Below are 24,904 nucleotides of genomic sequence, written 5' to 3' on the forward strand. Positions count from 1 at the left end.
TTCCCTTAAGGGCACTTATCCTGAACACAGCCCCATGGTTTCTAAAGTGGAATACTATTGGTTCACCTTCATCGCATCGCATCATCTTCCGCTTATCCGGGGCCGGGTCGCGGGGGCAGCAGTCTAAGCAGGGATGCCCAGACTTCCCTCTCCCCAGACACTTCCTCCAGCTCTTCCGGGGGGACACCGAGGCGTTCCCAGGCCAGCCGGGAGACATAGTCCCTCCAGCGTGTCCTAGGTCTTCCCCGGGGTCTCTTCCCGGTGGGACGGGACCGGAACACCTTCCCAGGAAGGCGTTGCGGAGGCATCTGAAACAGATGCCCAAGCCACCTCAGCTGACCCCTCTCGATGTGGAGGAGCAGCGGCTCTACTCTGAGCTCCTCCCGGGTGACCGAGCTTCTCACCCTATCTCTAAGGGATCGCCCAGCCACCCTGCGGAGAAAGCTCATTTCGGCCGCCTGTATCCGGGATCTTGTCCTTTCGGTCATGACCCAAAGCTCATGACCATAGGTGAGAGTAGGAACGTAGATTGACCGGTAAATCGAGAGCTTCGCCTTGCGGCTCAGCTCTTTCTTCACCACGACAGACCGATACATCGACCGCATTACTGCAGAAGCTGCACCGATCCGTCTGTCAATCTCCCGTTCCATCCTTCCCTCACTCGTGAACAGGACCCCTAGATACTTAAACTCCTCCACTTGAGGCAGGCACTCTCCACCAACCTGAAGTGGGCAAGCCACCCTTTTCCGACTGAGGTTCACCTTACAAAGTCAAAATACAGCACAAATGGAATAGTTTCTGAGTTTATTCCAAACAATTATATTGAGAATTGGAAAGAGAACTTAATTAAGATGCTTATCATATAGCATTATAATCAAGGGTTTCTCAATACAGTAAAGGAAACATTTGGCTGATTAGCGGCACCTTGTGGTCAATGATTGTAGATACATAAACTCTGAAGGGATGGAATCCTGTAATTCAATTATCATTCATTCAAGATTAGAAATGATTAAACAACAGGGGTGTAAAAAGTACAAAGTAGAAGTACTCGGCTGTGTTCACCAGTTTTGGGAAGTTCCTAAAGAAGGGTTAATGACCATGTAAACAGAGTTCATAACTCACCAGTGTCCTTAATTGATATTTTACACTCTTCCTTTTTATTTAATTGATCACTAGTTAGTTTTGAACTCCCTTTACCTGGTTATTTAGATCTTAATTAGATAATTCCCAAAAGTGGTGAACACAGCCAAACCCAGTTGAGTACTTTTACTTTGTACTTTTTACACCTCTGTTAAACAATGCAGGAAGTAAAGGAAGCTTTTTAAGCTATTGTTGACAATTGTCTAAGAACCAGTACATACATTCTACTATGCAAGCACTAATGTAACAAGCATTTTAGAATTGTTTGAAAGATTTTATGTTACTGTTGAGAACTGTCTGCAGAACTCTGCAACGTGACGTGCCTAATAACAGCTCTTAGGCATACCATACCACCCTTGCCTTACTGCTTAATTACAGGATTTGGTCATAATCAATGTGCTCTGCACATAACTGGGCCCAAGGATAAACAACCCCACAAGCAGCAACAATATGATGTATTCCCCCGAGCTGCAGCTCTAATAAACCTTGGTAAATACTAAACCAGGGCCTCTGCAGGTTTCAGCAAGTTAAACGTAAGACTGTTTTAATGCCATTTCAAATTAAATTAAAGACCAATTTCACAACAGCACCACATGCAAAAAAAAATACATAAAGACACCAATTGCACTGACGTTCCCACCCTTGTTGGAGCTACTAACATTCCATTACTGGCAGCGGACCATCGTCTGTGGTCCAACCAACCAGAACCTGGGTGGAGTTGACCAATGCAAAACTTCGACAAAATAGGCTTAATCGTATGTGCAATTAACAATTTCGCTTTGTGCTGCCATCATTTTTTTTATATTAAAAGAATATTCTGAGGTCACTCAGCCCCAAAGATGCTCAAAATTTTACGAAAAACAGTGTTGTTTGTTTGCGCTTTGCTTGTGCCGTTAAAGGTTTTGTTTGAGTTGTATCGGTGTTTTTAATATCAGACATTTAATTGTAGGCGATGACGTCACCAGCCCCCCAACCTGCTACCAACTGACTGATAATAGGCTCAATCGTTTATACTCAATTTGTGCCGGTAAACTTTTGGAGGTATTGCGTTCTGGTTTGAAGTTCTTTTTTCAAACCAGAACGCAGTAGCCCACAGGGAACAAATTACCAAATACCAAGACAGCACATCTAATATTGTGGTGTAGCCGTATTATTCCAGACTAGTAAACACATGGTCACGGGTTCGATTCTTCCAGTTGTGGGTAAATACCATTTTAAATACGACCATTTACTTTTCATTGGTCTTCATTATTTATTCATCCTTACCATTACTTCGAATGCACCAATAACGACAGAGGAAAGGGCTGGTGGCTGCGAACCCAACAAAAATATGTACCGCTCCGGGTTAAATACAAAACGTCTAAAAAAATCACGTCATATCACATTTGGACAGCAGATGTCCCTGCTGTGCACTGTGTTGGAAAGCTCCGAGCAATTATACTTTTTTTTTATGAGCCTCAATGTTTCAGAAAGCCTTGGTTTCCCATCCCTAATGGTAGGTGTTGGAAAGTTAACAGCCAGTCTCAACTATGTAGCTAAATTACCTAGCTTGGTAGTAGCTGCCTCACAAATAACAGTGTTGTGAGAAAAGCAACCAACCGTCACAAATGTCTTGTTGAAGTCGTACTCCTCTCTGCGACCAGAGATAAAATGCGTTCACGAACTACACATTATTTTTTGGATCACCCCTTCACAATGCTAACAGAACTTAATAAATACTTTTTATGACCTTTAAAAAGACGAAATAAGACAATTTAAAAATGTAAAGCCTTTTATTTAGATTAACTTATTTAAGACTTAAGACTTTACGGACCCGCGGACACCCTGTAAACAGACTCTTTCGAATGAACAGGTGATTTTTCTCCAACAGCACCTTTTTTGTGGAATACCAACCACTCAACTATGCCTGCATATTGTCAAAATACATAGGGCATTTATCAAAATGTTTAGTTTTTGGGTGTTTCCCTGAGCAACTATCAATTGCACTGACATTCTACTCAATATTTTCTTACTGGGGTAAATTTGGTTTTATGTTCGATATTCAGAGTTTGCTTGTTAATAGCGCTCCCCAAAAACGTCCTACAAAGACAGCGATATATATTGAATTAGGTGAAGGTAGAGATCAAGGTACACCCTTTGGTTTGTCTGTTTCGTTCCGTTTTCAAAAAACGATTTTACGTTCTTTTCAAATGAGGGATAGTACGCGGAAAAGGCTAAGGGACCATCTTAAAAGTGCATTCGGCAGAAATCATTATTTCAACATTTACTTTATTGTGCCTGCTTCCATTTTTTTCTCTCCAAATCATTCCTTGTCCCAATTCCCCCATTATAAATAGCTTTTTTTTCCTTCTGCTCTTTTTCTCATTCTAAAGTGCATTTTCTAATAGCTCAAAACACATACCAGCTAGAGATGTGCAGATGTTCCATTATCTGTCCTTACAAAGTTACACCTCTCATTTCCCCCATTATTTTTGTCTTCCTTTTTGTAAAAATGTTTACCTTAATACAACTCTAACATGTAGATGCGCTTTACAATAAGTTCCTATCCAGGTGACATTTACCTCTAAAACAAATGTACATCCAACTATGCAATAGCTTTTTAATAGCTCTTTATCCATATGAGATGGAGATCTACAAACCAGTGTGGTGTGTTCCTATACCTATCCTCTCAAAAGGTTCACCTATATTCAAATAAATAAATTCAAAGTAAATTCTGTATTTTATATTAAAATAAATGTATCAATACAACTCTATTACCAAATATAGATACATTTTATATAACCTTTTTAAAAAGTTCCTATCAAGAACACATGTACCTTTGAAATCACATTTATATTGGTCACTGACCTTCCTTCACTAGAGTACAGTCTGTAGATTGGCCATTTTCAATTTTGTTAATTTTAGTAGCGTTTGTCCTTCTCTAATCACTATCCATATGAGCTACAAATCTACAAACACATGTGGTGTGTTCCCTTAACTTTACTATAAATTCTCTGTATAAAATGTACTAACTACAATTTTTTTATTACAACTCAATACCTAATTTACATGAACTATATTTAATAATTTCTAATCCAGATGACATGGACTTCTAAAACCATTCGCATTTTGTTCACTGACCTTCCTTGTCAAGAGTATACCTCTTAGTTTAGCCATTTTAGAATTCGGTGAATTTACACTAATTTATATTTCGAAACCACTATTTTTTAATAGCTCACTGTCCATATGAGTTAGGTGTTCCATCACCTCTCTTCGGAAATGTACACCTCTTCTTTTTTCCAAATTCATTATTTTGATTTTATTTGAAAAATACATGCATTGTAACAACTCTATTACCTAAATAACATTAACTTTTTTTAATAGCTTCGAATCCAGATTACATGTACCTCTAGACCCACTTGCATTTTGTTCACTGACTGTCCTTGTCAAGGGTACGACCCTTAGATTTGCCATTTCATACTTTGGTTAATTTACAGGAACTTATCTTTCCAAAAAACTGTTTTTTAATAGCTCACTATCCATATGAGTTAGAGATCCAAAAACGAGTGTGCTGTGTTCCATTATCTCTATTCTGAAAGGTAAACCTCTTCTTTTTTTCCAAATTCATTATCTGTAGTACATTTTAAAATGACATGCATTATTACAACTCTATTACCTAATTCACATGAACTACAACGTTTTGGGAAATTTTGGACTCTGCTAAACGAAAAGTTAGATTTTCGTGTACCTTGACTCCGCATAAATTCTACAACACTGGAACTTGACTGTTTGTCTTGGGCATACAGCCTGGGATGAATAAACTTCAGAGCGTCCTGTTTGTGGTGAGGTAGAGCAGCCTTGACAAACATCTAATAAGTTCAAAAGCTTTTCCCAATGTTGATTCGGGGAAAGATCACTAGGGAGTAAAGACGAACAAAAAAAGAACTGTCACTAATCTCCATGTTCAGACTCTGACAATACATTTTCAACTGGTAGCCTTCTTATCACTAAATACTTATTTGTTAAAAAGCCATGACAGTTTTTTTTTTTTTACAGTGAAGGCCAGAGGCGTCCTGGACAGACAGCACAGGGTTTTGAATGTACATGCGGATGATTTCGATGTACACGCTAGCGGCCTGCATAGTCATGATGCGCGATCTGAATTATAGATCAATAGATCAGGGGCTATAGCCCCACCCGCACAGGGCTAACGACGCCACTGGTGTAGGCCTAGTTCGAAGTTTGAGAACATCAATTCAACGTCAAAAAGGCCCCGAACAAATCTAGCATCTCTGGAAGCATCATCATCATGGCCAACACGACAACATCATCCGCAAAGAGCAGAGACGAAATCGTGTGGTCCCCAAACCTGACACCCTCCGGCCCCTGGCTGCGCCTAGAAATTCTGTCCATAAAAATTACGAACAGAACCGGCGACAAAGGGCAGCCCTGCCGGAGTCCAACATGAACTGGGAACAAGTCTGACTTACTGCCGGCAATGCGGACCAAGCTCCTGCTTCGGTCGTACAGGGACCTGACAGCCCTTAGCAAAGGACCCAGGACCCCATATTGCCGAAGCACTCTCCACAGGATGCCGCAAGGGACACAGTCGAATGCCTTCTCCAAATCCACAAAACACATGTGGAGTTTGCATCTCTGGAAGCCATCTTACTAATGAAAGGTTAAATAATATTTGGTGAGGCCATACTTTGACACTGTTAGACGTCCAGTTTTGGTCTTAATACAGATGTTATGTAGGCACACAGTGTTGCATGTACAGTGTTATGTATATTATTACTTTATATTTAGCTATATTTTCGCTGTATATATACAGGTCCGGAAAGAATTTAGAAACCAATGCACACTGAAAAAAGTCTAACATTGCTGTTGTTCGTTTTATGTGTGTTTTCTCATAGAAATAGCTTAAAATTATTAGTTTTTTAATTTATAGTAAACGTTCTAGTTTATGTTTATGGTTGAATCAAATTTTTTAATGGATACAAAATAAATTGGCAGCGGGACATTAAACTGATTTATTCATTTGATCAGAGCATTTTTATTAGATTAAGCATGATTTGCACATGCGCATTGTTGAGTTTGAGATCCCGCTCTCTGACCTGTTTACATCTAAATAAAGGAGTAAAAAATAATAATAATCTGTCACAGAATAATCTGTTGAGCGTCCAACAGACCCCATCGGCCAGGCTGCGACACAGAAGTATACGAGCAACATCATACTGGTAAGATAAAAACAATACACTTTGTCTACCGTTAACGTTTTATTTCAAAATATACCTGACTGTCCTGACTGACTCTGGCCGTAATTTCAGCAATCACGCTTGATAGCATGTTAATTATAAGCTAGCACTAACGTTAGCATTCTTCATTCAAACTATAACGTTAACGTTATGTTAAGTAAGCCGCCGTCTGGTCGTGGGTTAGTAATGCTATTACGGTTCGCTAGCTAACTAGCTAATAAATTCAAACTATCATTTTTAAATGCATTTTGTGGGTGCATTGACGTTAGCTAAAGTTACCACGTGTAAGTAAGTTAACGTTACAGCTAATGTTATGTTCGTGAATTCAAATGCATTTGCTCTGCGGAGTGTTTTTAATAGTTAACAGTGACGCGAAGAGCCTAGAAAATGTTTTTTTTTACCGACTTTACTGTCTTTAAGAGTTCTGCGGGCTCTGTTTTAAAGCTAGTGAAGATCTCAGTATAATATGAAACTTAACGACATTAGGCATCAATAAGTACCAACCATGACATGCTAGCTTGTCAGGAAGGGGGGTAAATAACGCTCCAAAGTTAGCCTATTTTGTTTGTTGCGTTTTTGACACTTGACATGTGGTAGTTAATCCCCAGGTTCAAGCTGCAAACTGCTGTCAATAGCATAAGGGCATATGTGATCTTTTATTCACACTCCTAATTTCCTTGTGTTCAGTATATCAGCCATAATATTACAAGACCAAGCTAATTCTAAATGGTAATGTTAGTTTGCCACACTGTTAACAGCATTTACATGTGGAAGAAATGTACCAAAATATTAGCCAGCTTTCCTAAAATCATTAAACTATATCTATTTATGTTAACCTCTCCTTGAACTGCCACCTTAACGTGGTGGAGGGGTTTGAGTACCCGAGTGACCCTAGGAGCTATGTTGTCTGGGGCTATATGCCCCTGGTAGGGTCTCCCAAGGCAAACAGGTCCTAGGCGATGGGTCAGACTAAGAGCGGTTCAAAAACCCCTTAATGAAGAAGAAAATTGTGTGTCCTGTGACGTCGCCCGGCATGGCGCAGCCGGGGCCCCACCCTGGAGCCAGGCCCGGGGTTGGGGCTCGTTTGCGAGCGCCTGGTGGCCGGGCCTTTCCCCATGGGGCCCGGCCGGGCCAAGCCCGAACGAGCGACATGGGGCCGCCCTCCCGTGGGCTCACCACCCACAGGAGGCACCATAAGGGGCCGGTGCAGAGAGGATCGGGCGGCAGTCGAAGGCGGGGGCCTAGACAACCCGATCCCCGGACACGGAAACTAGCTCTAGGGACGTGGAATGTCACCTCGCTGGCGGGGAAGGAGCCTGAGATGGTGCGTGAGGTTGAGAGGTTCCGACTAGAGGTAGTCGGGATCACCTCTACGCACGGCTTGGGCTCTGGAACCACACTCCTTGAGAGAGGATGGACTCTTCACCACTCTGGAGTTGCCAATGGTGAGAGGCGGCGGGCTGGTGTGGGTTTGCTTATAGCTCCCCAGCTCTGCCGCCATGTGTTGGAGTTTACCCCGGTGAACGAGAGGGTCGTTTCCCTGCGCCTACGGGTCGGGGATAGGTCTCTCACTGTTGTTTGTGCCTACGGGCCGAACGGCAGTGCAGAGTACCCGACCTTCTTGGAGTCTCTGGGAGGGGTGCTGGAAAGTGCTCCGACTGGGGACTCTATCGTTCTACTGGGGGACTTCAACGCCCACGTGGGCAACGACAGTGACACCTGGAGGGGCGTGATTGGGAGGAACGGCCCCCCTGATCTGAACCCGAGCGGTGTTCAGTTATTGGACTTCTGTGCTAGTCACAGTTTGTCCATAACGAACACCATGTTCAAGCATAAGGGTGTCCATCAGTGCACGTGGCACCAGGACACCCTAGGCCGCAGGTCGATGATCGACTTTGTTGTCGTTTCATCTGACTTGCGGCCACATGTCTTGGACACTCGGGTGAAGAGAGGGGCGGAGCTGTCAACGGATCACCACCTGGTTGTGAGTTGGATCCGATGGCGGGGGAGGAAGCTGGACAGACTCGGCAGGCCCAAGCGTACTGTAAGGGTCTGCTGGGAACGTCTGGCCGAGTCTCCTGTCAGAGAGATCTTTAACTCCCACCTCCGGCAGAGCTTTGACTGGATCCCGAGGGAGGTTGGAGATATTGAGTCCGAGTGGACCATGTTCTCCACCGCCATTGTTGAAGCGGCCGATCGGAGCTGTGGCCGTAAGGTCTCCGGTGCCTGTCGAGGCGGCAATCCCCGAACCCGGTGGTGGACACTGGAAGTAAGGGATGCTGTCAAGCTGAAGAAGGAGTCCTATCAGGCCTGGTTGGCTTGTGGGACTCCAGAGGCAGCTGACGGGTACCGACAGGCCAAGCGGACTGCAGCCCGGGTGGTTGTGGAGGCAAAAACTCGGGCCTGGGAGGAGTTCGGTGAGGCCATGGAGAAGGACTATCGGCTGGCCTCGAAGAGATTCTGGCAAACCATCCGGCGCCTCAGGAGAGGGAAACAGTGCCCTACCAACGCTGTTTACAGTAGAGGTGGGCAGCTGTTGACCTCAACTGGGGATGTCGTCGGGCGGTGGAAGGAGTACTTCGAGGATCTCCTCAATCCCGCCGTCACGTCTTCCATTGAGGAAGCAGAGGATGAAGGCTCAGAGGTGGACTCGTCCATCACCCGGGCTGTAGTCACCGAGGTGGTTAAAAAACTCCTCGGTGGCAAGGCACCGGGGGTGGATGAGATCCGCCCTGAGTACCTCAAGTCTCTGGATGTTGTGGGGCTGTCTTGGCTGACACGCCTGTGCAACATCGCGTGGCAGTCGGGGACAGTGCCTCTGGGATGGCAGACCGGGGTGGTGGTCCCTCTTTATAAGAAGGGGGACCGGAGGGTGTGTTCCAACTATAGGGGGATCACACTTCTCAGCCTCCCCGGGAAAGTCTATGCCAGGGTTCTGGAGAGGAGAATACGGCCGATAGTAGAACCTCGGATTCAGGAGGAACAGTGTGGTTTTCGTCCAGGCCGTGGAACACTGGACCAGCTCTATACCCTCTACAGGGTGATGGAGGGTTCATGGGAGTTTGCCCAACCAGTCCACATGTGTTTTGTGGATTTGGAGAAGGCATTCGACTGTGTCCCTCGCGGCATCCTGTGGAGAGTGCTTCGGGAATATGGGGTCCTGGGTCCTTTGCTAAGGGCTGTCAGGTCCCTGTACGACCGAAGCAGGAGCTTGGTCCGCATTGCCGGCAGTAAGTCAGACTTGTTCCCTGTGCATGTTGGACTCCGGCAGGGCTGCCCTTTGTCACCGGTTCTGTTCGTAATTTTTATGGACAGAATTTCTAGGCGCAGCCAGGGGCCGGAGGGTGTCAGGTTTGGGGACCACACGATTTCGTCTCTGCTCTTTGCGGATGATGTTGTCGTGTTGGCCCCTTCAAGCCAGGACCTTCAGCATGCATTTGGACGGTTTGCAGCCGAGTGTGAAGCGGTGGGGATGAAAATCAGTACCTCCAAATCCGAGGCCATGGTCCTCAGTCGGAAAAGGGTGGCTTGCCCACTTCAGGTTGGTGGAGAGTGCCTGCCTCAAGTGGAGGAGTTTAAGTATCTAGGGGTCCTGTTCACGAGTGAGGGAAGGATGGAACGGGAGATTGACAGACGGATCGGTGCAGCTTCTGCAGTAATGCGGTCGATGTATCGGTCTGTCGTGGTGAAGAAAGAGCTGAGCCGCAAGGCGAAGCTCTCGATTTACCGGTCAATCTACGTTCCTACTCTCACCTATGGTCATGAGCTTTGGGTCATGACCGAAAGGACAAGATCCCGGATACAGGCGGCCGAAATGAGCTTTCTCCGCAGGGTGGCTGGGCGATCCCTTAGAGATAGGGTGAGAAGCTCGGTCACCCGGGAGGAGCTCAGAGTAGAGCCGCTGCTCCTCCACATCGAGAGGGGTCAGCTGAGGTGGCTTGGGCATCTGTTTCGGATGCCTCCGGAACGCCTTCCTGGGAAGGTGTTCCGGTCCCGTCCCACCGGGAAGAGACCCCGGGGAAGACCTAGGACACGCTGGAGGGACTATGTCTCCCGGCTGGCCTGGGAACGCCTCGGTGTCCCCCCGGAAGAGCTGGAGGAAGTGTCTGGGGAGAGGGAAGTCTGGGCATCCCTGCTTAGACTGCTGCCCCCGCGTCCCGGCCCCGGATAAGCGGAAGATGATGCAATGCAATGCAATGCAATTTATGTTAAATGTTGGTATTCTTAATTTCTGCATGATGTTAGTTGCTAACACACTTTGATGGCTAACAGATAAAACTAAATCATGTTTTCCCTTTCAACTTCAGGGAAGCAGCTACCAATCTGTTTTGTTCCTGCTGTGCAACTTATTGTGAAGCTCAATAATAATATGCCAGTGATCATTGCTTGTGGTAAGTTCTATTTACAATGTCATGAGGGCATTTTTAATAATTAGGCATCAGTGGGCTGGGGAAAGTATAGAATTTTCCCTCATCTGGGAAGTTGTCTACCAGATCTATTAAGTAAAACTAAATGTACATTTAAAAATACTTGTGGTCTGCTCAGTTGACTAAAGGTATCTTTTCTATCCCATGTTTCTTCAGTTATCCGTACATGTGGAAATGTAAAGACTGTGACAATTCATATTCAAGAATATCTGAACTTCTGAAACACTATAAACTTGATCATGGGCATTATGGACGGGGCCGTGCTAACCCCTGTACTTGTGAGAACTGCCCATGCACCTGCAAGACATGGAAAGCTCTACTGACCCATCTAAGCAAATACCATCCTGCTCAACAATCCTCACAAAAAGGAAGCTGTTCACAATTCTTTAAGTGCCACATTTGTGACAACAATCTAATTTCTACTGAGACTGACTATTTTCAACACATTGGGAAACATTTGAAATCATGAATCTGTCAGTTGTATGTTTGCTGATTGCTCATACAAAACCAATCTATATGGAGCTTTCAATACTCACAAATGGAGAAAACATACCCCCCATACAATTAATGATTTAAAGCCTGGAATTGTTGATGGCCTTGTTGAGAGTCCTGCTGTTGTAGAATCATTTGTGAGAGGCAATACCGAGCTGTCAGATGATGATTTACTATCTGAAGAAATTCCTGATGAAGAAACAACGGATTTGACAAATCTGTTATTGAACTAAAATTAGCCTCAGTCTTACTTAAGTTAGAAAATGCGTTTCTGGTGCCAAGTGCAGCTGTGAATGAACTGCTTGAAGAGTTGCAATATTTAATTGATACTGTCTCTGTGCCAGCCACCCAAAAAACTATAATCCACTTCTTAAAAGATCACAATTACCAGATTGACTAATCAGTTGTGAAAGAGTTGGCCACTGTACTTTGCACTTCAAATCCCATTCAAGCTGCAATAGGAAACCATGGTCCACTGTCAACCATTTGGAAACGGAAGACATACTATAGAAAAAACTTCAGTGTTAGACCGAAAGAATGGAAAGTCTTTTCAGTATGTGCCTTTACTAAAATCCTTGCAGCAACTTCTAAATTGTGAACCTATACTAAATAAGGCTACAAATTTGAAAGAAAAATATAAACCAGGGGATAGTGATAGGCAGGTATACAGATCCTTTTGGGATGGACTTCTCTTTAAAAGAAATGCTATTCTCTCAAAAGAGTGTGCAATTTCTTTGATTTTTATGTTGACTATTTTGAAATATGCAATCCCCTAGGTACATTATGTAAAAAACACAAAATGTGCCTTTTATTGGATTTTAGGCAATCTGCCACCTGGTTTTCAGTCCTTGTTGTCCTCTATCAATTTGGCTGCATTGATCAAAAGCAATGATGTCAAGGTTTATGGTTATGACAAAGTTTTAGAGCCTTTGACTAGTGATCTCATGACATTAGAACAACATGGGGTTTTTGTGAATAAGTTGGGGAAAACTTTGAAGGGCACAGTGCAGTGTGTTGTTGCCGATTAACCTTGGAGCGCACAGTATTGCTGGTTTTGTAGAAAGTTTTTCTGGCAGATATGTTTGCAGATTTTGTACTGCAGATAGGTCAGACAAAGGAAGTTGGAGCTGGAGGTTTCTCGCAGAGAACTGAAGAGATTCACACAAGTCATCTTAAAACCCTTGAGGAAAATTCTTTGGTCAGCTGTTATGGTGTTACGAGGAAATGTTTGTCAGAAATACTTTCCCATTTCATTGTTACTGCTGGTTTTCCTCCAGACATTGCCCGTGATTTATTTGAGGGAATAGTTCCTGTTGAAATAGCTCTCTGTCTGACTGTATTAATTTCCAAATAAGTACTTTACTTTGGCCACCTTGAACAAGGCAATAGAAGATTTTCCCTTTAAATGGACTGATAAACAAATCGCCCCGTCCTGTTCCACTGACCTATCGCCCAGGAGAACAATTGGTGGAAACGCACATGAAAACTGGAGTTTAATGAGATTGGACAGAAAGTTCCTACTGATGAACCAGCCTGGCATCTCCCTGCTGACTTAAAGGACATTGTGGAACTTGTTGTTTCTCCTGTTCAAACTAAAGAATCAATTGGATATTTGAACTTTAAGATCTCTGAGCACAGAGTTAAATTTAAAGAGCTTTTCCCGGAAACAAATCTTCTGCCTAAACACCATTTCCTGGAGCATTATCCTCAGTTAATCTCTGAGTTTGGACCATTAGTTGCACTATGGACCATGCGTTTCAAAGCGAAGCACAGCTTCTTCAAAAGAGTTATGCGCCATACAACGTGCTTCAAAAATGTGCTCCTGTCCTTAGCAGAAAGACATCAGTTTCTCATGGCACATCACCTTTAAATGTGCAGCTTTCCCAAGTCCCCCCTGGAGGTAGCAAATGTTTCAACTCTTCCCATAGACGTTTTGAAAGAGGACAATGCATTTGCTATTAAACAGAGGTACCCAGACTTGGATGGTGTGTGCTTGGCTAAAAATGCAACGTATAGTGAACTTAACTACAGAAATTGAATGATCCTTGGACATGGCTCATTGGCAGGGCTGCCAGAATTTACTGAAATAATCCAGATGATTGTTGTCAAGGATTAGCTGCTTTTTATTGTCAGAAAGCTGAGTGCATGGTACATGGAACATTACAGAGCCTATGAACTGAAAATGTCTTAAGGAGGTGGAACTTCTTGGCCCAAACGAACTGACAGAACCATATCCATTGGCTGACTACTTGGCGGGATGTGGCTGATTACTCTCAAAAGATACATGTTTAAGGTCAGCATTTAGTGAATCAGTGGTTGTATGACTTTTGTGTGTAACAGTCCTAACTCCTGTGCCTCACCAGGTAATGTTTTTGCCTTTAATATTTCGATGTGCCCGTTGTAACACATTTAAACCAAATGTTTTGTATTTGTAACATAATATCATGAATTATATTATACCAGGTTGTCACTCTAGAGCCCTGTCCTCAAAATTGTAGTTGTAAAAAAAAAAAAAAAAGATTTAGTTCACACAGGGTTTTTTTTCAGGGGAGCGTGGACATTCTTGTCCCCTCAGGTCATCGGACACAAGTTTATTATTTTGATGATAGACTAAGCACCCAGCTGTACAGCACAGAGTAGGCAGAGCTGAATTGCACAGACTTGCTTTATTTTATTTTCCATTTCTGGTTAAATTTTTTAGTTATTCTACAGCCAAGACTTTGGATCCTTTTGTAAGAGGTTGCACTTACAAGGCTGCATTTTCAGTGCAGCATTTACAAATGTGGCTGCCAAAGTTCGATGGCCACCAGCCTCAAAGGCCAAAGTAGGCCGAGTGTTCTGGACAACTCAAGAGACTGATTGCAGCATATGCACAGATTTGTATGTAAGAGTTTAGATTTTCAGACCAATGGAGAGTGTCAGGAGTTCCACAGTTCACTGTCTGAGGAGCAGTTCCAGGATTTGTCTCTGGTGTTCAGCTGAAGCAGACTTTATCTTCATACATTTGAAACAGATGTTCAATGTTTTCAGTTTATTGAACAATAAATATAAATGTGTTCTAAAGGAAATTGTATTGAGTAGTCATTGATCAATGTATTAAAATGTTTTTTTTAAATAATTAATTTACTCAGTCCTTTAAATAGTTTGTTCTAACTTAAAATAATTAGTTTGTTCCAACTTAAAATAATTAGTTTGTTCCAACCTTAAAATAATTAATTTGATCCAACCTTTAAAAAGTGGTTGCATGGAGTTAAACTTTTTAGGTTAAACTAAACTAAATTATTTACTTTGAGTTAATGTCAAATATTTCGTGTGATCCAAGGTTTTTATTTTTTCAGTGCACCTTTTTCTTTCCTTTCCAGAAAAGTTGAACGGGAAAGTTTTGAGTGATGAACTCTTAATTTTAATCCTTCAGTTCTTCATTCAAAACCTTCATTTTCGACTTTTTTTGGAAAGGAAAGAAAAAGGTGCAGTGGTCTATTAATTTTTCCCGGTCTGTATATACACACGCAGAGCTGGGAATTAAGCTCGTCCGCTCGCCTCAGGGGAGTATAGCTGACATTTCGGGCGAGTCTAATTTTAGAAACACTAGTTAGTCAGGCGAGTGAACTTTATTTGATTTGTTTGCGGAATTATTTGAGGGAGTTTTAAATGCAGTGACTAACTTGAGTCAACATGAGTCATCGGGCGAGTCAAACTCTCCTTGAAATAGAGTCGGAACCCTCGCTAAGCTTCGCCTATTTGGTTACTGTAGCTACAACTGGATAGTATTCTAATACCACCAGTAGTAATCTCACGTTCATTTGCCTACCAGCTGCCGTTAACGTTCATTTAATGTTAAGTAAACGTTACATAATCTTAAATGCAGCCTACGTTTGAGTGAATACTTTTGTATGCACTATTTAAATAATATATATTAGTTTGTTAATTACAGTTGGTTCGATATTTTTGGGTGACTTGCAGTTGCAAAACTTCTCTAATTTTAAGTGGTTATATAATATTGTGCACAGACTTATTTAACATGTATATAGAAAACATTTTAACTACTAGCCCTGTTTTTTACTCTCTAAATAGAGTTACAAACAGGGGTAATAACATTTTACCCGGGCTAGTGGAAATTTTGGCCTACTAGCCCAGCTGGCTAGTACCAAAAATCCTTAAGACCCACTCCTGTATTTATGTGTGTGTATATACATCTTAATTTTCACTACATAGATGTAGTATGTTATGCCAACCATTCATTAGCTTATACACTCATACACTCACCTAAAGGATTATTAGGAACACCATACTAATACTGTGTTTGACCCCCTTTCGCCTTCAGAACTGCCTTAATTCTGCGTGGCATTGATTCAACAAGGTGCTGAAAGCATTCTTTAGAAATGTTGGCCCATATTGATAGGATAGCATCTTGTAGTTGATGGAGATTTGTGGGATGCACATCCAGGGCACGAAGCTCCCGTTCCACCACATCCCAAAGATGCTCTATTGGGTTGAAATCTGGTGACTGTGGGGGCCATTTCAGTACAGTGAACTCATTGTCATGTTCAAGAAACCAATTTGAAAAGATTCAAGCTTTGTGACATGGTGCATTATCCTGCTGGAAGTAGCCATCAGAGGATGGGTACATGGTGGTCATAAAAGGATGGACATGGTCAGAAACAATGCTCAGGTAGGCTGTGGCATTTAAACAATGCCCAATTGGCAATAAGGGGCCTAAAGTGTGCCAAGAAAACATCCCCCACACCATTACACCACCACCACCAGCCTGCACAGTGGTAACAAGGCATGATGGATCCATGTTCTCATTCTGTTTAAGCCAAATTCTGACTACCATCTGAATGTCTCAACGGAAATCGAGACTCATCAGACCAGGCAACATTCTTCCAGTCTTCAACTGTCCAATTTTGGTGAGCTCGTGCAAATTGTAGCCTCTTTTTCCTATTTGTAGTGGAGATGAGTGGTACCCGGTGGGGTCTTCTGCTGTTGTAGCCCATCCGCCTCAAGGTTGTGCGTGTTGTGGCTTCACAAATGCTTTGCTGCATACCTCGGTAGTAACGAATGGTTATTTCAGTCAAAGTTGCTCTTCTATCAGCTTGAATCAGTCTGCCCATTCTCCTCTGAGCTCTAGCATCAACAAGGCATTTTCACCCACAGGACTGCCGCATACTGGATGTTTTTCTCTTTGCACACCATTCTTTGTAAACCCTAGAAATGGTTGTGCATGAAAATCCCAGTAACTGAGCAGATTGTGAAATACTCAGACAGGCCCGTCTGGCACCAACAACCATGCCACGCTCAAAATTGCTTAAATCAACTTTCTTTCCCATTTTGACATTCAGTTTGGAGTTCAGGAGATTGTCTTGACCAGGACCACACCCATAAATGCATTGAAGAAACTGCCATGTGATTGGTTGATTAGATAATTGCATTAATGAGAAATTGAACAGGTGTTCCTAATAATCCTTTAGGTGAATATACGTATCTATAATATTCAATAATTCTACAAAATTGCTGCTAGTTCACACTTGTATATTACTGCCACACTTGTCATATCTACAATGTTCATACTACTACCCAGATTGCTGCTAGCTTACAGTACTATTTTTAAACCGCTGCTAGTGTACAGGGTTATGTATATTATTACTTTATTTTATGTTTGGTTGTATTTTTGCTTTATATTCTGCTTCTTAACTCTCACTACGTAGTTGTTGGGTGCCATGTCACAATAATTTCATTGTGCTGGATGACGCTGTGTTGTTTGGTGCATTTGACAAATAAACCATGAAACATGAACTTGAGATGTCTACATGCCCATTAGACATTTCCATAACACAGCAAGTCCTGTGAGAGAGACCACAAGTCAAGACAGAGGACAGATCTAAAACAGAGGACATATCATTTTAACTGATTATTGCGTTGATTACTACAGACAAATTTAAGACATTCTTACATTATTCCTTAACAAAAACACACCAGAAATTAAGCAACATGTAAAGTTATAACAACTGCCACCCATAATGCCCGGTGGTACCAGATTTGTGCACAAAGGGAGTCGTTTTCCTTCCAGCATTTTTAAATGAGGTACAATAAGAGAGCAGCTGTCCCTTGTAGGGAGGATGGGAGCATTCCTCAAAAACAGACAGGCATTAATGTGAGGTCAGCGCTGAAGATCCTCAAAGCCAGACTGCTGACTGGCCAGTTCAAACTCGTCAGAAGGATGACATAATCCTTCTTAATGTTCAAATTATCAGTTTTAAAATTAGTTTATTTAAATGTTTTTGGTCTAAGTGTTGGACAAGACACCAACAATTATTTAGGCCTGAATTAACAGACTACATTTTAAAAGTGAGACTTAACACTTTCTCAGGATGTTACCTTACATGCCTGGGGCTGTCTTCACGCAAAAACGTATTTTAAAATAAGTTATTCTTTCAGATCTGCATCAGAATGGCACCACAATCACCTACAGCTTCTTAGGGGACAAGTGGTCGATTTCGGTTTTAGCCATAGAGCGTAATTCAGACAGGGGATGTGGGGGGTTCAGGATGGGGGGGGGGGGACTACTGATCAGCTAGGCAGACAGGGGATGTGGGGGGTTCAGGATGGGGGGGGACTACTGATCAGCTAGGCAGACATTTTGGGAAATGTCACATAGGAAGCTCCCTGCATCTGAACCATCAGAGCCTCTCCGTTCCGACTCTCATCCGTTACCAGCTTCAAGAAGTTCTCGGCGACCACAGAGACTCTGGAAAGAAAGATGTGACAATAATGTCCTCAGCCTTCTTTAAAACAAAGACACCCCCCCCCCCCCCCCCCCCCCACCAACCAGTCAGAATGCAACACGCCCAACAGAGTAACAGCGTAGACTGAGGTGTGGGCACGCACCAGTAACTGTAGCAGGGCTACTTGAAGTCGGGTTAAGAACCCAACACATGGGTTAGTGTGTCGCTAACAGTGCGTTTCCGAAGGGAAAGCGGCAGGGGAAGTAAGACTCACTCGAGCACGCCAAACTGGTCCTTCATCTTCTCCGCTACGCCTCTCAGACTGATGAACTGCCCGGCTGTCTCATCCGAGGTGAGGCAGGTGAGGAGGGAGGTGTCGGCAAACGAAGGGCAGAGCATGTTAATGCGCACGCCGTAGTCACACACGCTAGAAGCATCCTGTCAAAACACACAGACCATCAATGTTTTAAACAATATTTGAGATATACAACCACAGTCAATTGGATTAAGTTGTTTCAAATTTAGCACGAGCAGCATTAAACCATTAACGGAGTAGAATCCTCCCTCTAACGAATGCAAGACTGAATTTAAACAAGAACACGACTTGCCTCATCTTCCCTTACTGAATGAGACAGGAATAGTATTAGTTATTCCAGGATGATTTAGGAAAGTATGGAGTCTAAAACATGTATGAAGAGACCACAAGTCAATACAAACTGATAGATGGATCTATGGAAACTTTAAATGGGGACTGTCTCAGGAACTCCAAAATGTCTTTTTTTTAAAACATGAAATTAAAACATTAACTGCAGATGTCATGGCAATTTATGCTTTTATTTATGCTAGCAGTAAAAATCTCAGGAGTAGCACAGTAAAAATCTTACTTATGGCCCCTTATTTTGCATATAGCATGAGGAACTCTGCTGTTATTTCAATAGTTGTGGTTTTTTCTTGCCCTCATGTCCTGCTACAACAGTCTACCCAACAGTAACAGCGTATGAAGGCAACAGCAACTGCTGATGATGACACCAGATATTGCATGGAAAGGAGAAGGCACTACTTCTGTGCCAAGGGTTGACTGTACAGACTCATATCCTCTTTCTGAACAGTTGTGTTCTTTTTCTCACAAGTACTGAGGGGCATCATCATGCCCTACATTGCACATCCTCCGACGAGGGCTAACTAGGGAAACCCATTTGGGACTAATCCAAATCTAAACCCTATTTCAGAGCTGCATTTATTAATTTTTTTCAAGCCTATATGCCTTTTGGACCACACAGCTGAACACTTGATTAAACATCAGAGCAGAACGCACTGGATACAGGTTCAAAGCGGGACCTACCGCCATCGCTCGGCTGAATCCCACCACACCGTGTTTGGTGGCTGTGTAGATGGGAGCAGTCAACAGGGGACCCAGACCTGAGGAAAGAACACATCATTTAGACGGACTCGGAGTAGGCACATACTAAATAGCTGCCCCGCCCCCCTTCCAATTTTGGGCTCTACTTTGATCAAGTCCGATCCGATAGAGCCCCACATGAGGAATTCGGTGCAATTCATCAGCCAGGACTTTGCCTGGGTACCTAAAGTGAAAGTGACAGTGAGTATTACAAGTGGACACAACACCTGCCAAGGACGAGACATTGACGATGACCCCTCCCCGACCTCCGTTCTCCTTCTTCATGTGCTGGAGGGCCAGATAAGTTCCTCGCACCACTCCATTCTGTAGGATGGCACAAGGGACCCAGGTGATCATCACAGTAAAGCAACAAACTGGTTCAAATCATGGAATACCGGCATATTTATTAAGTGCATATTAATTTAATCTTCATTTGGATCAAAATCCGGTATCGGCGAAGCAGCAGCTTCTCTTCCTGGGGTGAAATTATCATAACCTTGTTATCCAATTCATTTATGCCATAGATAATGTTTTAATTCAAGGATGGTTTTGTCCTTAAGTCAACCACAGTCAGTCATGCTGGATAAGATACTAACTCTCACCAGCTTTATTACTGGAAACAAACAACTTCTCTAAATACACAGAATTATCTTTCAGTATTAAACTGGGGCGGGGGGTACTTCCCCCATCTTACCAGGTTGATGGAGACACATTTCTCCCAGTTATTCTCATTGACAATCCCAGCATTGTTGCAGACGATGTCTAAACCACCAAACGTGTCAACAGTTTTCTGAAAGGCATCTGTTAAAACAGAAAGAGAATTGAAATGGTAACACTTCTGACAGGAAATGTATGACTTGCAAAGTGACAGAAAGTTCATGCATGCTGTGAAGTCCTTCCTGGCACGTGTGTGTCAGAACCACTGTCTGGAAGTGTCGGCCAAAAACGACAAAATAAATATTTTATCTCTGTCAATGATCCTCCCCAAATCCACTGTAATGTCAAATGGACCATACTTAGCTGGGTGTCTTCTTCGTTAATGATCTTCAGCGTTTTGCACAAAACATGTGCAAAAGCATGCAGATTTACATCAAAACTGAAACGCAACCCCTCGAGAATACCCAATAAATCACGCAATATTCCTGGATTTGGTCTTGTGTAATGAGTCAAGATACGAATTACACTCCAAACCAGAAAACAAGTCCACACTCTCTAAATACATAGGAGCCATGCAGGCCAACGCACCTTCGGTCATTGGTTCCAGACTGACAGCCCCCCATTAACTGAAACATGCCCAGTCTTTCAGATAGACTAGGAACATATTGGACAAACAGTAAAGTTGCTCCTCTCATGCATTTTAGCAGACACCTTCACAGGCAGAGTACAACTACAGTTAACATCACACAACAGACGAGAACCCATAATGGCAGTCAGGTTTCACAAAAACAACCTGGATTCCAAAAGAAGTGATTCCGAGATGAGTTAAGAGTTAATGTTTCTAAATCTCTTTAGCTTGAATGTAGTCAGCCTGTTGATTTCATGAACAGGGCGGGTCGCAACGCGGCCCAAATATTCTCTACTAGCCTGGACTAGCCCATGCTGGACTGGTTTCAGTTTATAAATCATGTTATGCATATTTTTATATTTCCATAGTAACCTGAACACATTCTTTGAGGCTTTTGAAATCATAAAAAAACCTGGATATGACTCACCACTGTTTGTTCATACAGAATACAACCTCAATGAATCAGAGACTGAACCCTGAGGACAGCACTCCAGTGTAGTATTTCCTTTAAATGTACCTTAATTCATTCAAGTTACATTGTAACACACTTGAAATCCTCCCTGTTAAATCGTAAAATTCAATATTTGACTGAATGACCATACAGGTGTGTATGTGTGTGGGGGGGGGGGGGGGGGGGGGGGGGGGGGGCGCAGAGAAAGGATTGTCATTAAACCCCAAAGTACATGTAACTTAATAAGACATTTTACTCCTGAACATGTTTAAGCTTGCTTGAACAAAGGGTGTGAAAACTTATACAATTACTACACTTTATTTCATTCATAATGTGGAGAATCCCCTTGACATCAGGAAGCATTTTGTGTAGATAAAAAAAAATGAATCTATTTCAATCCCACAACAACAACATTTAAAACACAGAAAAATCTAAGCGTTGTGAATACTTAAATACCGGTGTAGGAGAGATGCAGGTGATATAACTACCTTTAAGTTGTTCTTCTGATTCAACAGTGCAGGTCAGAAGAAGAGTTCTGTCCGGGCCATATTCTTTGTCAAAGGCAGCCTTCAAAACCTTTCCGCCTTTCTCATTCACATCCAGCAGGGCAACCTAAACATACTATATGTTATGATTTTGACTTCTAAAATAACGAAATCTTTTTTTTGAGCAATAAAAATGTTTCTGCATTTAACAAAGCCTCACCAACTTAAAAAAGGTGTGTCTAAGTCTTTTTAAAATAAAAGTACGACATAAGAATCGATTGGCAAGGCGTAACAGATGAGGCAGAGACATATCACGTATTTACCTTAGCACCGTTTTGCAGAAGAATTTCACTGAAACCTTTTCCCAAACCTTGTGCTGCACCCGTCACAAGTGCAACTTTGCCATGCAATGCCATCATTAATGTTGTTAGGTAAGATAGAAGTCTAACCGGCCCACTCACACTAGAACTACACTTCACGAAGGGAATTAGTAAACAGCGGCTGTAAGTACATATCATAAGAAGTTGTAGGCAGTGGCAAGAAAATGTTTTGAATGACGTGGTGTCAGTATACGCGCACGCGCAATACTAGATAATGGAGGAGACTAGGGAGACTCTAGGGCGCTGTCCGAACTTTTGCTCTCCGAAACGTAGGCTGGTCCTGGTAGGCTATATACTCTGAAAGGTAATACATTACACTTTGCCTTTAAGCACGTATGGACGATGTCTGTCCTCCTAGAAGAAGGTGGCATATGCCCCATGTCCTATCCTCTCAGATACAATCTACTTACCGAAGGATGTATTTCATTTTTTTTATTGATAAAAGCAGCATACTAAAGTCGTACGTGTACTATTATGTGTCCTATTTCATGATGAAGTTTGTAAACAGACGTACAGTTAACTAAATTCAAATGTTAATGCAATCCCACATTTAATTTTCCTTCATTATTTCAGTCAATATTAAAATTAGCATGTACTGATATGCACATTCGCTGTCACTATTAAAATGTTAATGAAAAACCATTTGGCATTTCATTTTCAAAGTCATGCCCCGCTCTCTGTGGTTAACAAAATTTAAATGTTAATTCAAATGTGAAGATTGCAAAATAGCATCACCCTTTGCAATTTAATTTCTAAGCTCTAAAATGACATTGCAATGCGATTGCCGGGCAAACCGGAAATAGGTCGGCTATAATCATAGATGCGTTGGTACAATAGTAACCTCAGGGCTTGTGCAAGTAATATTGGATTTCACAGATCATATTGATAGCAATTTGATTTCCTGGTCAGATGTCCATGGCAGAATAGAAATGTAGATTAGTTCTCTGTTATCACTAATAATGATATTGACCCGTTTGTGTTTTTCGTGTTTTCATTAACATAGACGTTTTATTTTCAGCCAAGACTGCTAAACAGTTTCTATGCTACATTACCAATTAGCCCCAACATAGGAACATAATATAGTTTTTTGCCTGCGAATGTGCCAACAACATCATTGTCCTTGGAGTTTAGGACTTGGAAACATCTCCGATATAAAATAGTTCTGTACTGAGCTAGATCTTACACAATGTTTTTAATTCCATTGCAGATGAGCACATTTCACAAAAACATTGGAGTGCGGAACAGATCAAACCCCTATTTTATTTTGGATATCTCTAAAGTTATTATAATAAAGATGTGGCATGAGGTAAAGCTATGTAAACAGCTTCAAGTCCTTACTTGCTTGCTTTTGGGCAACTGAGAATCGTGTGTTTACATATAGCCTGCTAGAAAAGCCAAACCTGATAAAAATGTAACTAGACTTGGATTGTAATGATCTTAGTGCTGCCTTTTACACTATTGATCACTCAATTCTCTTAGAGAGACTGGAAACCCATATTGGGCTACGTGGACATGTTCTAGCCTGGTTTAAATCTTCATTTCATATGTGTGGATGGCATATCCTCTGACAAATCAAAGGCATGTTTAGGTGTTCCTGAAGGCTCGGTTTTGGGCCTATTATTGTTTTCACTATATATGCTGCCTCTGGTTGATGTCATCCGGAATCACAATGTTAATTTTCACTGTTATGCTGATGACACACAGTTATATATTTCAATGAAACATGGAGAAGACCCAAAATTAGCTACTTTGGAAGCATGCGTTTCAGATATTAGGAAGTGGATGATGTAGAACCTGTGCATTTTGTTGGCAGATCTCACAGTGAACCTCGACGGTTGTATGGTCATATCCCAAAACACTGTGAGAGACCTTGGTTTTACCCTCAACTCTGACCTCTCCCTTGATGAACATATAAAATATATCCTGAGCTGCTTTTTTCCATCTTTGAAACATTGCAAAAAAGTAATCAAAAACTGATGCAGAAAAACTAATCCATGCTTTTGTTACTTCTAGACTAGATTACTGCAATGCTCTTCTTTCCGGTTACCCTGACAAATCAATAAATAAACTTCAATTAGTGCTGAAAACAGCTTTCTAGAATGTCTAAACAAACAGCCGGAGGCAGGGCTTTCATAGATGTCCACTACTTTGGAATGATCTGCCAATTAAGGTTAGAAAAGCAGACAGTGCAAACTTCCAAGTGTCTACTAAAGACTAATCTCTACAGCATGGTTTATGATTAAGTGTAGTCTGGCCCAGGGAGCGTGAAGGTGACAAAAAGGCTTGATACTGTCCACCCTTGCTGTCCTGCCAGGTGGGCTGTTATCTCCACTGGGATGCCCTCCCTCCAGTGCCATTTGGGGGCGGAGTCACTGGCTCGTTCTTGTCTCTTCATTGTGCCCATCGAGCAATTGGGGTGAACTCTGCTGGCTTGAAAGACCCGTTGCTGTCCCTGTCCAAAGTCCTCCTGGTTGTGTTGCAGATCAAGACGGTACCGGACGATTCCAGCTGCCACTCTGCTGACCCCCCCCCCCCCCCCCCAGTTGACCCTGTCCTTGTCTATCTGGTCGTGCTTCTGACCTGGATTATGTGTTATAGACTCTGGACACATTTATTAATGATTACAACTTACTCTTACTCATACTCTTAAAATGTTCACCCGGCGCAGCCAGAAGAGGACTGGTCATCCCTCCGAGCCTGGTTGCTCTCCAGGTTTCTTTCTAAATATCATCCCCTTTCATGGAGTTTTTCCTAGCTTCTGTGCTTCAACACTGTGGCTGCTTGCTTCTTGGGGTTTCGGACTGGGTGTTTTGTAAAAGCACTTTGTGACAAACATTTTATGGCTTTATAAATAAATGTAATTGATTGATTGATAATGGGAAT

At 42.5% G+C, this 24,904-nt stretch overlaps 1 protein-coding gene and 1 long non-coding RNA gene across 2 annotated transcripts; one reads left to right on the top strand and one right to left on the bottom strand.

The window, feature by feature from the left end:
- Nucleotides 1-6,133: 6,133 nt before the first annotated feature.
- LOC109615901 lies at nucleotides 6,134-13,516 on the top strand. The gene is made up of 3 exons (XR_002196921.2): nucleotides 6,134-6,359; nucleotides 10,685-10,768; nucleotides 10,961-13,516. It is a non-coding gene; the product is annotated as an uncharacterized LOC109615901 (long non-coding RNA).
- Nucleotides 13,517-17,178: 3,662 nt separating this feature from the next.
- Nucleotides 17,179-22,294, bottom strand: zgc:56585 (SDR family oxidoreductase). The gene is made up of 7 exons (XM_013134759.4): nucleotides 21,965-22,294; nucleotides 21,645-21,768; nucleotides 20,115-20,221; nucleotides 19,648-19,744; nucleotides 19,364-19,440; nucleotides 18,296-18,459; nucleotides 17,179-18,044 (listed from the first exon to the last, which is right to left on the bottom strand). Exons 1-7 carry the CDS (start codon nucleotides 22,157-22,159, stop codon nucleotides 17,924-17,926), a joined length of 885 nt encoding a protein of 294 aa, XP_012990213.1. The 5' UTR covers nucleotides 22,160-22,294; the 3' UTR covers nucleotides 17,179-17,923.
- Nucleotides 22,295-24,904: the final 2,610 nt, after the last annotated feature.

The sequence above is a fragment of the Esox lucius genome, chromosome 7 (genome assembly GCF_011004845.1).
Source record: "Esox lucius isolate fEsoLuc1 chromosome 7, fEsoLuc1.pri, whole genome shotgun sequence".
Taxonomy (NCBI): domain Eukaryota; kingdom Metazoa; phylum Chordata; class Actinopteri; order Esociformes; family Esocidae; genus Esox; species Esox lucius.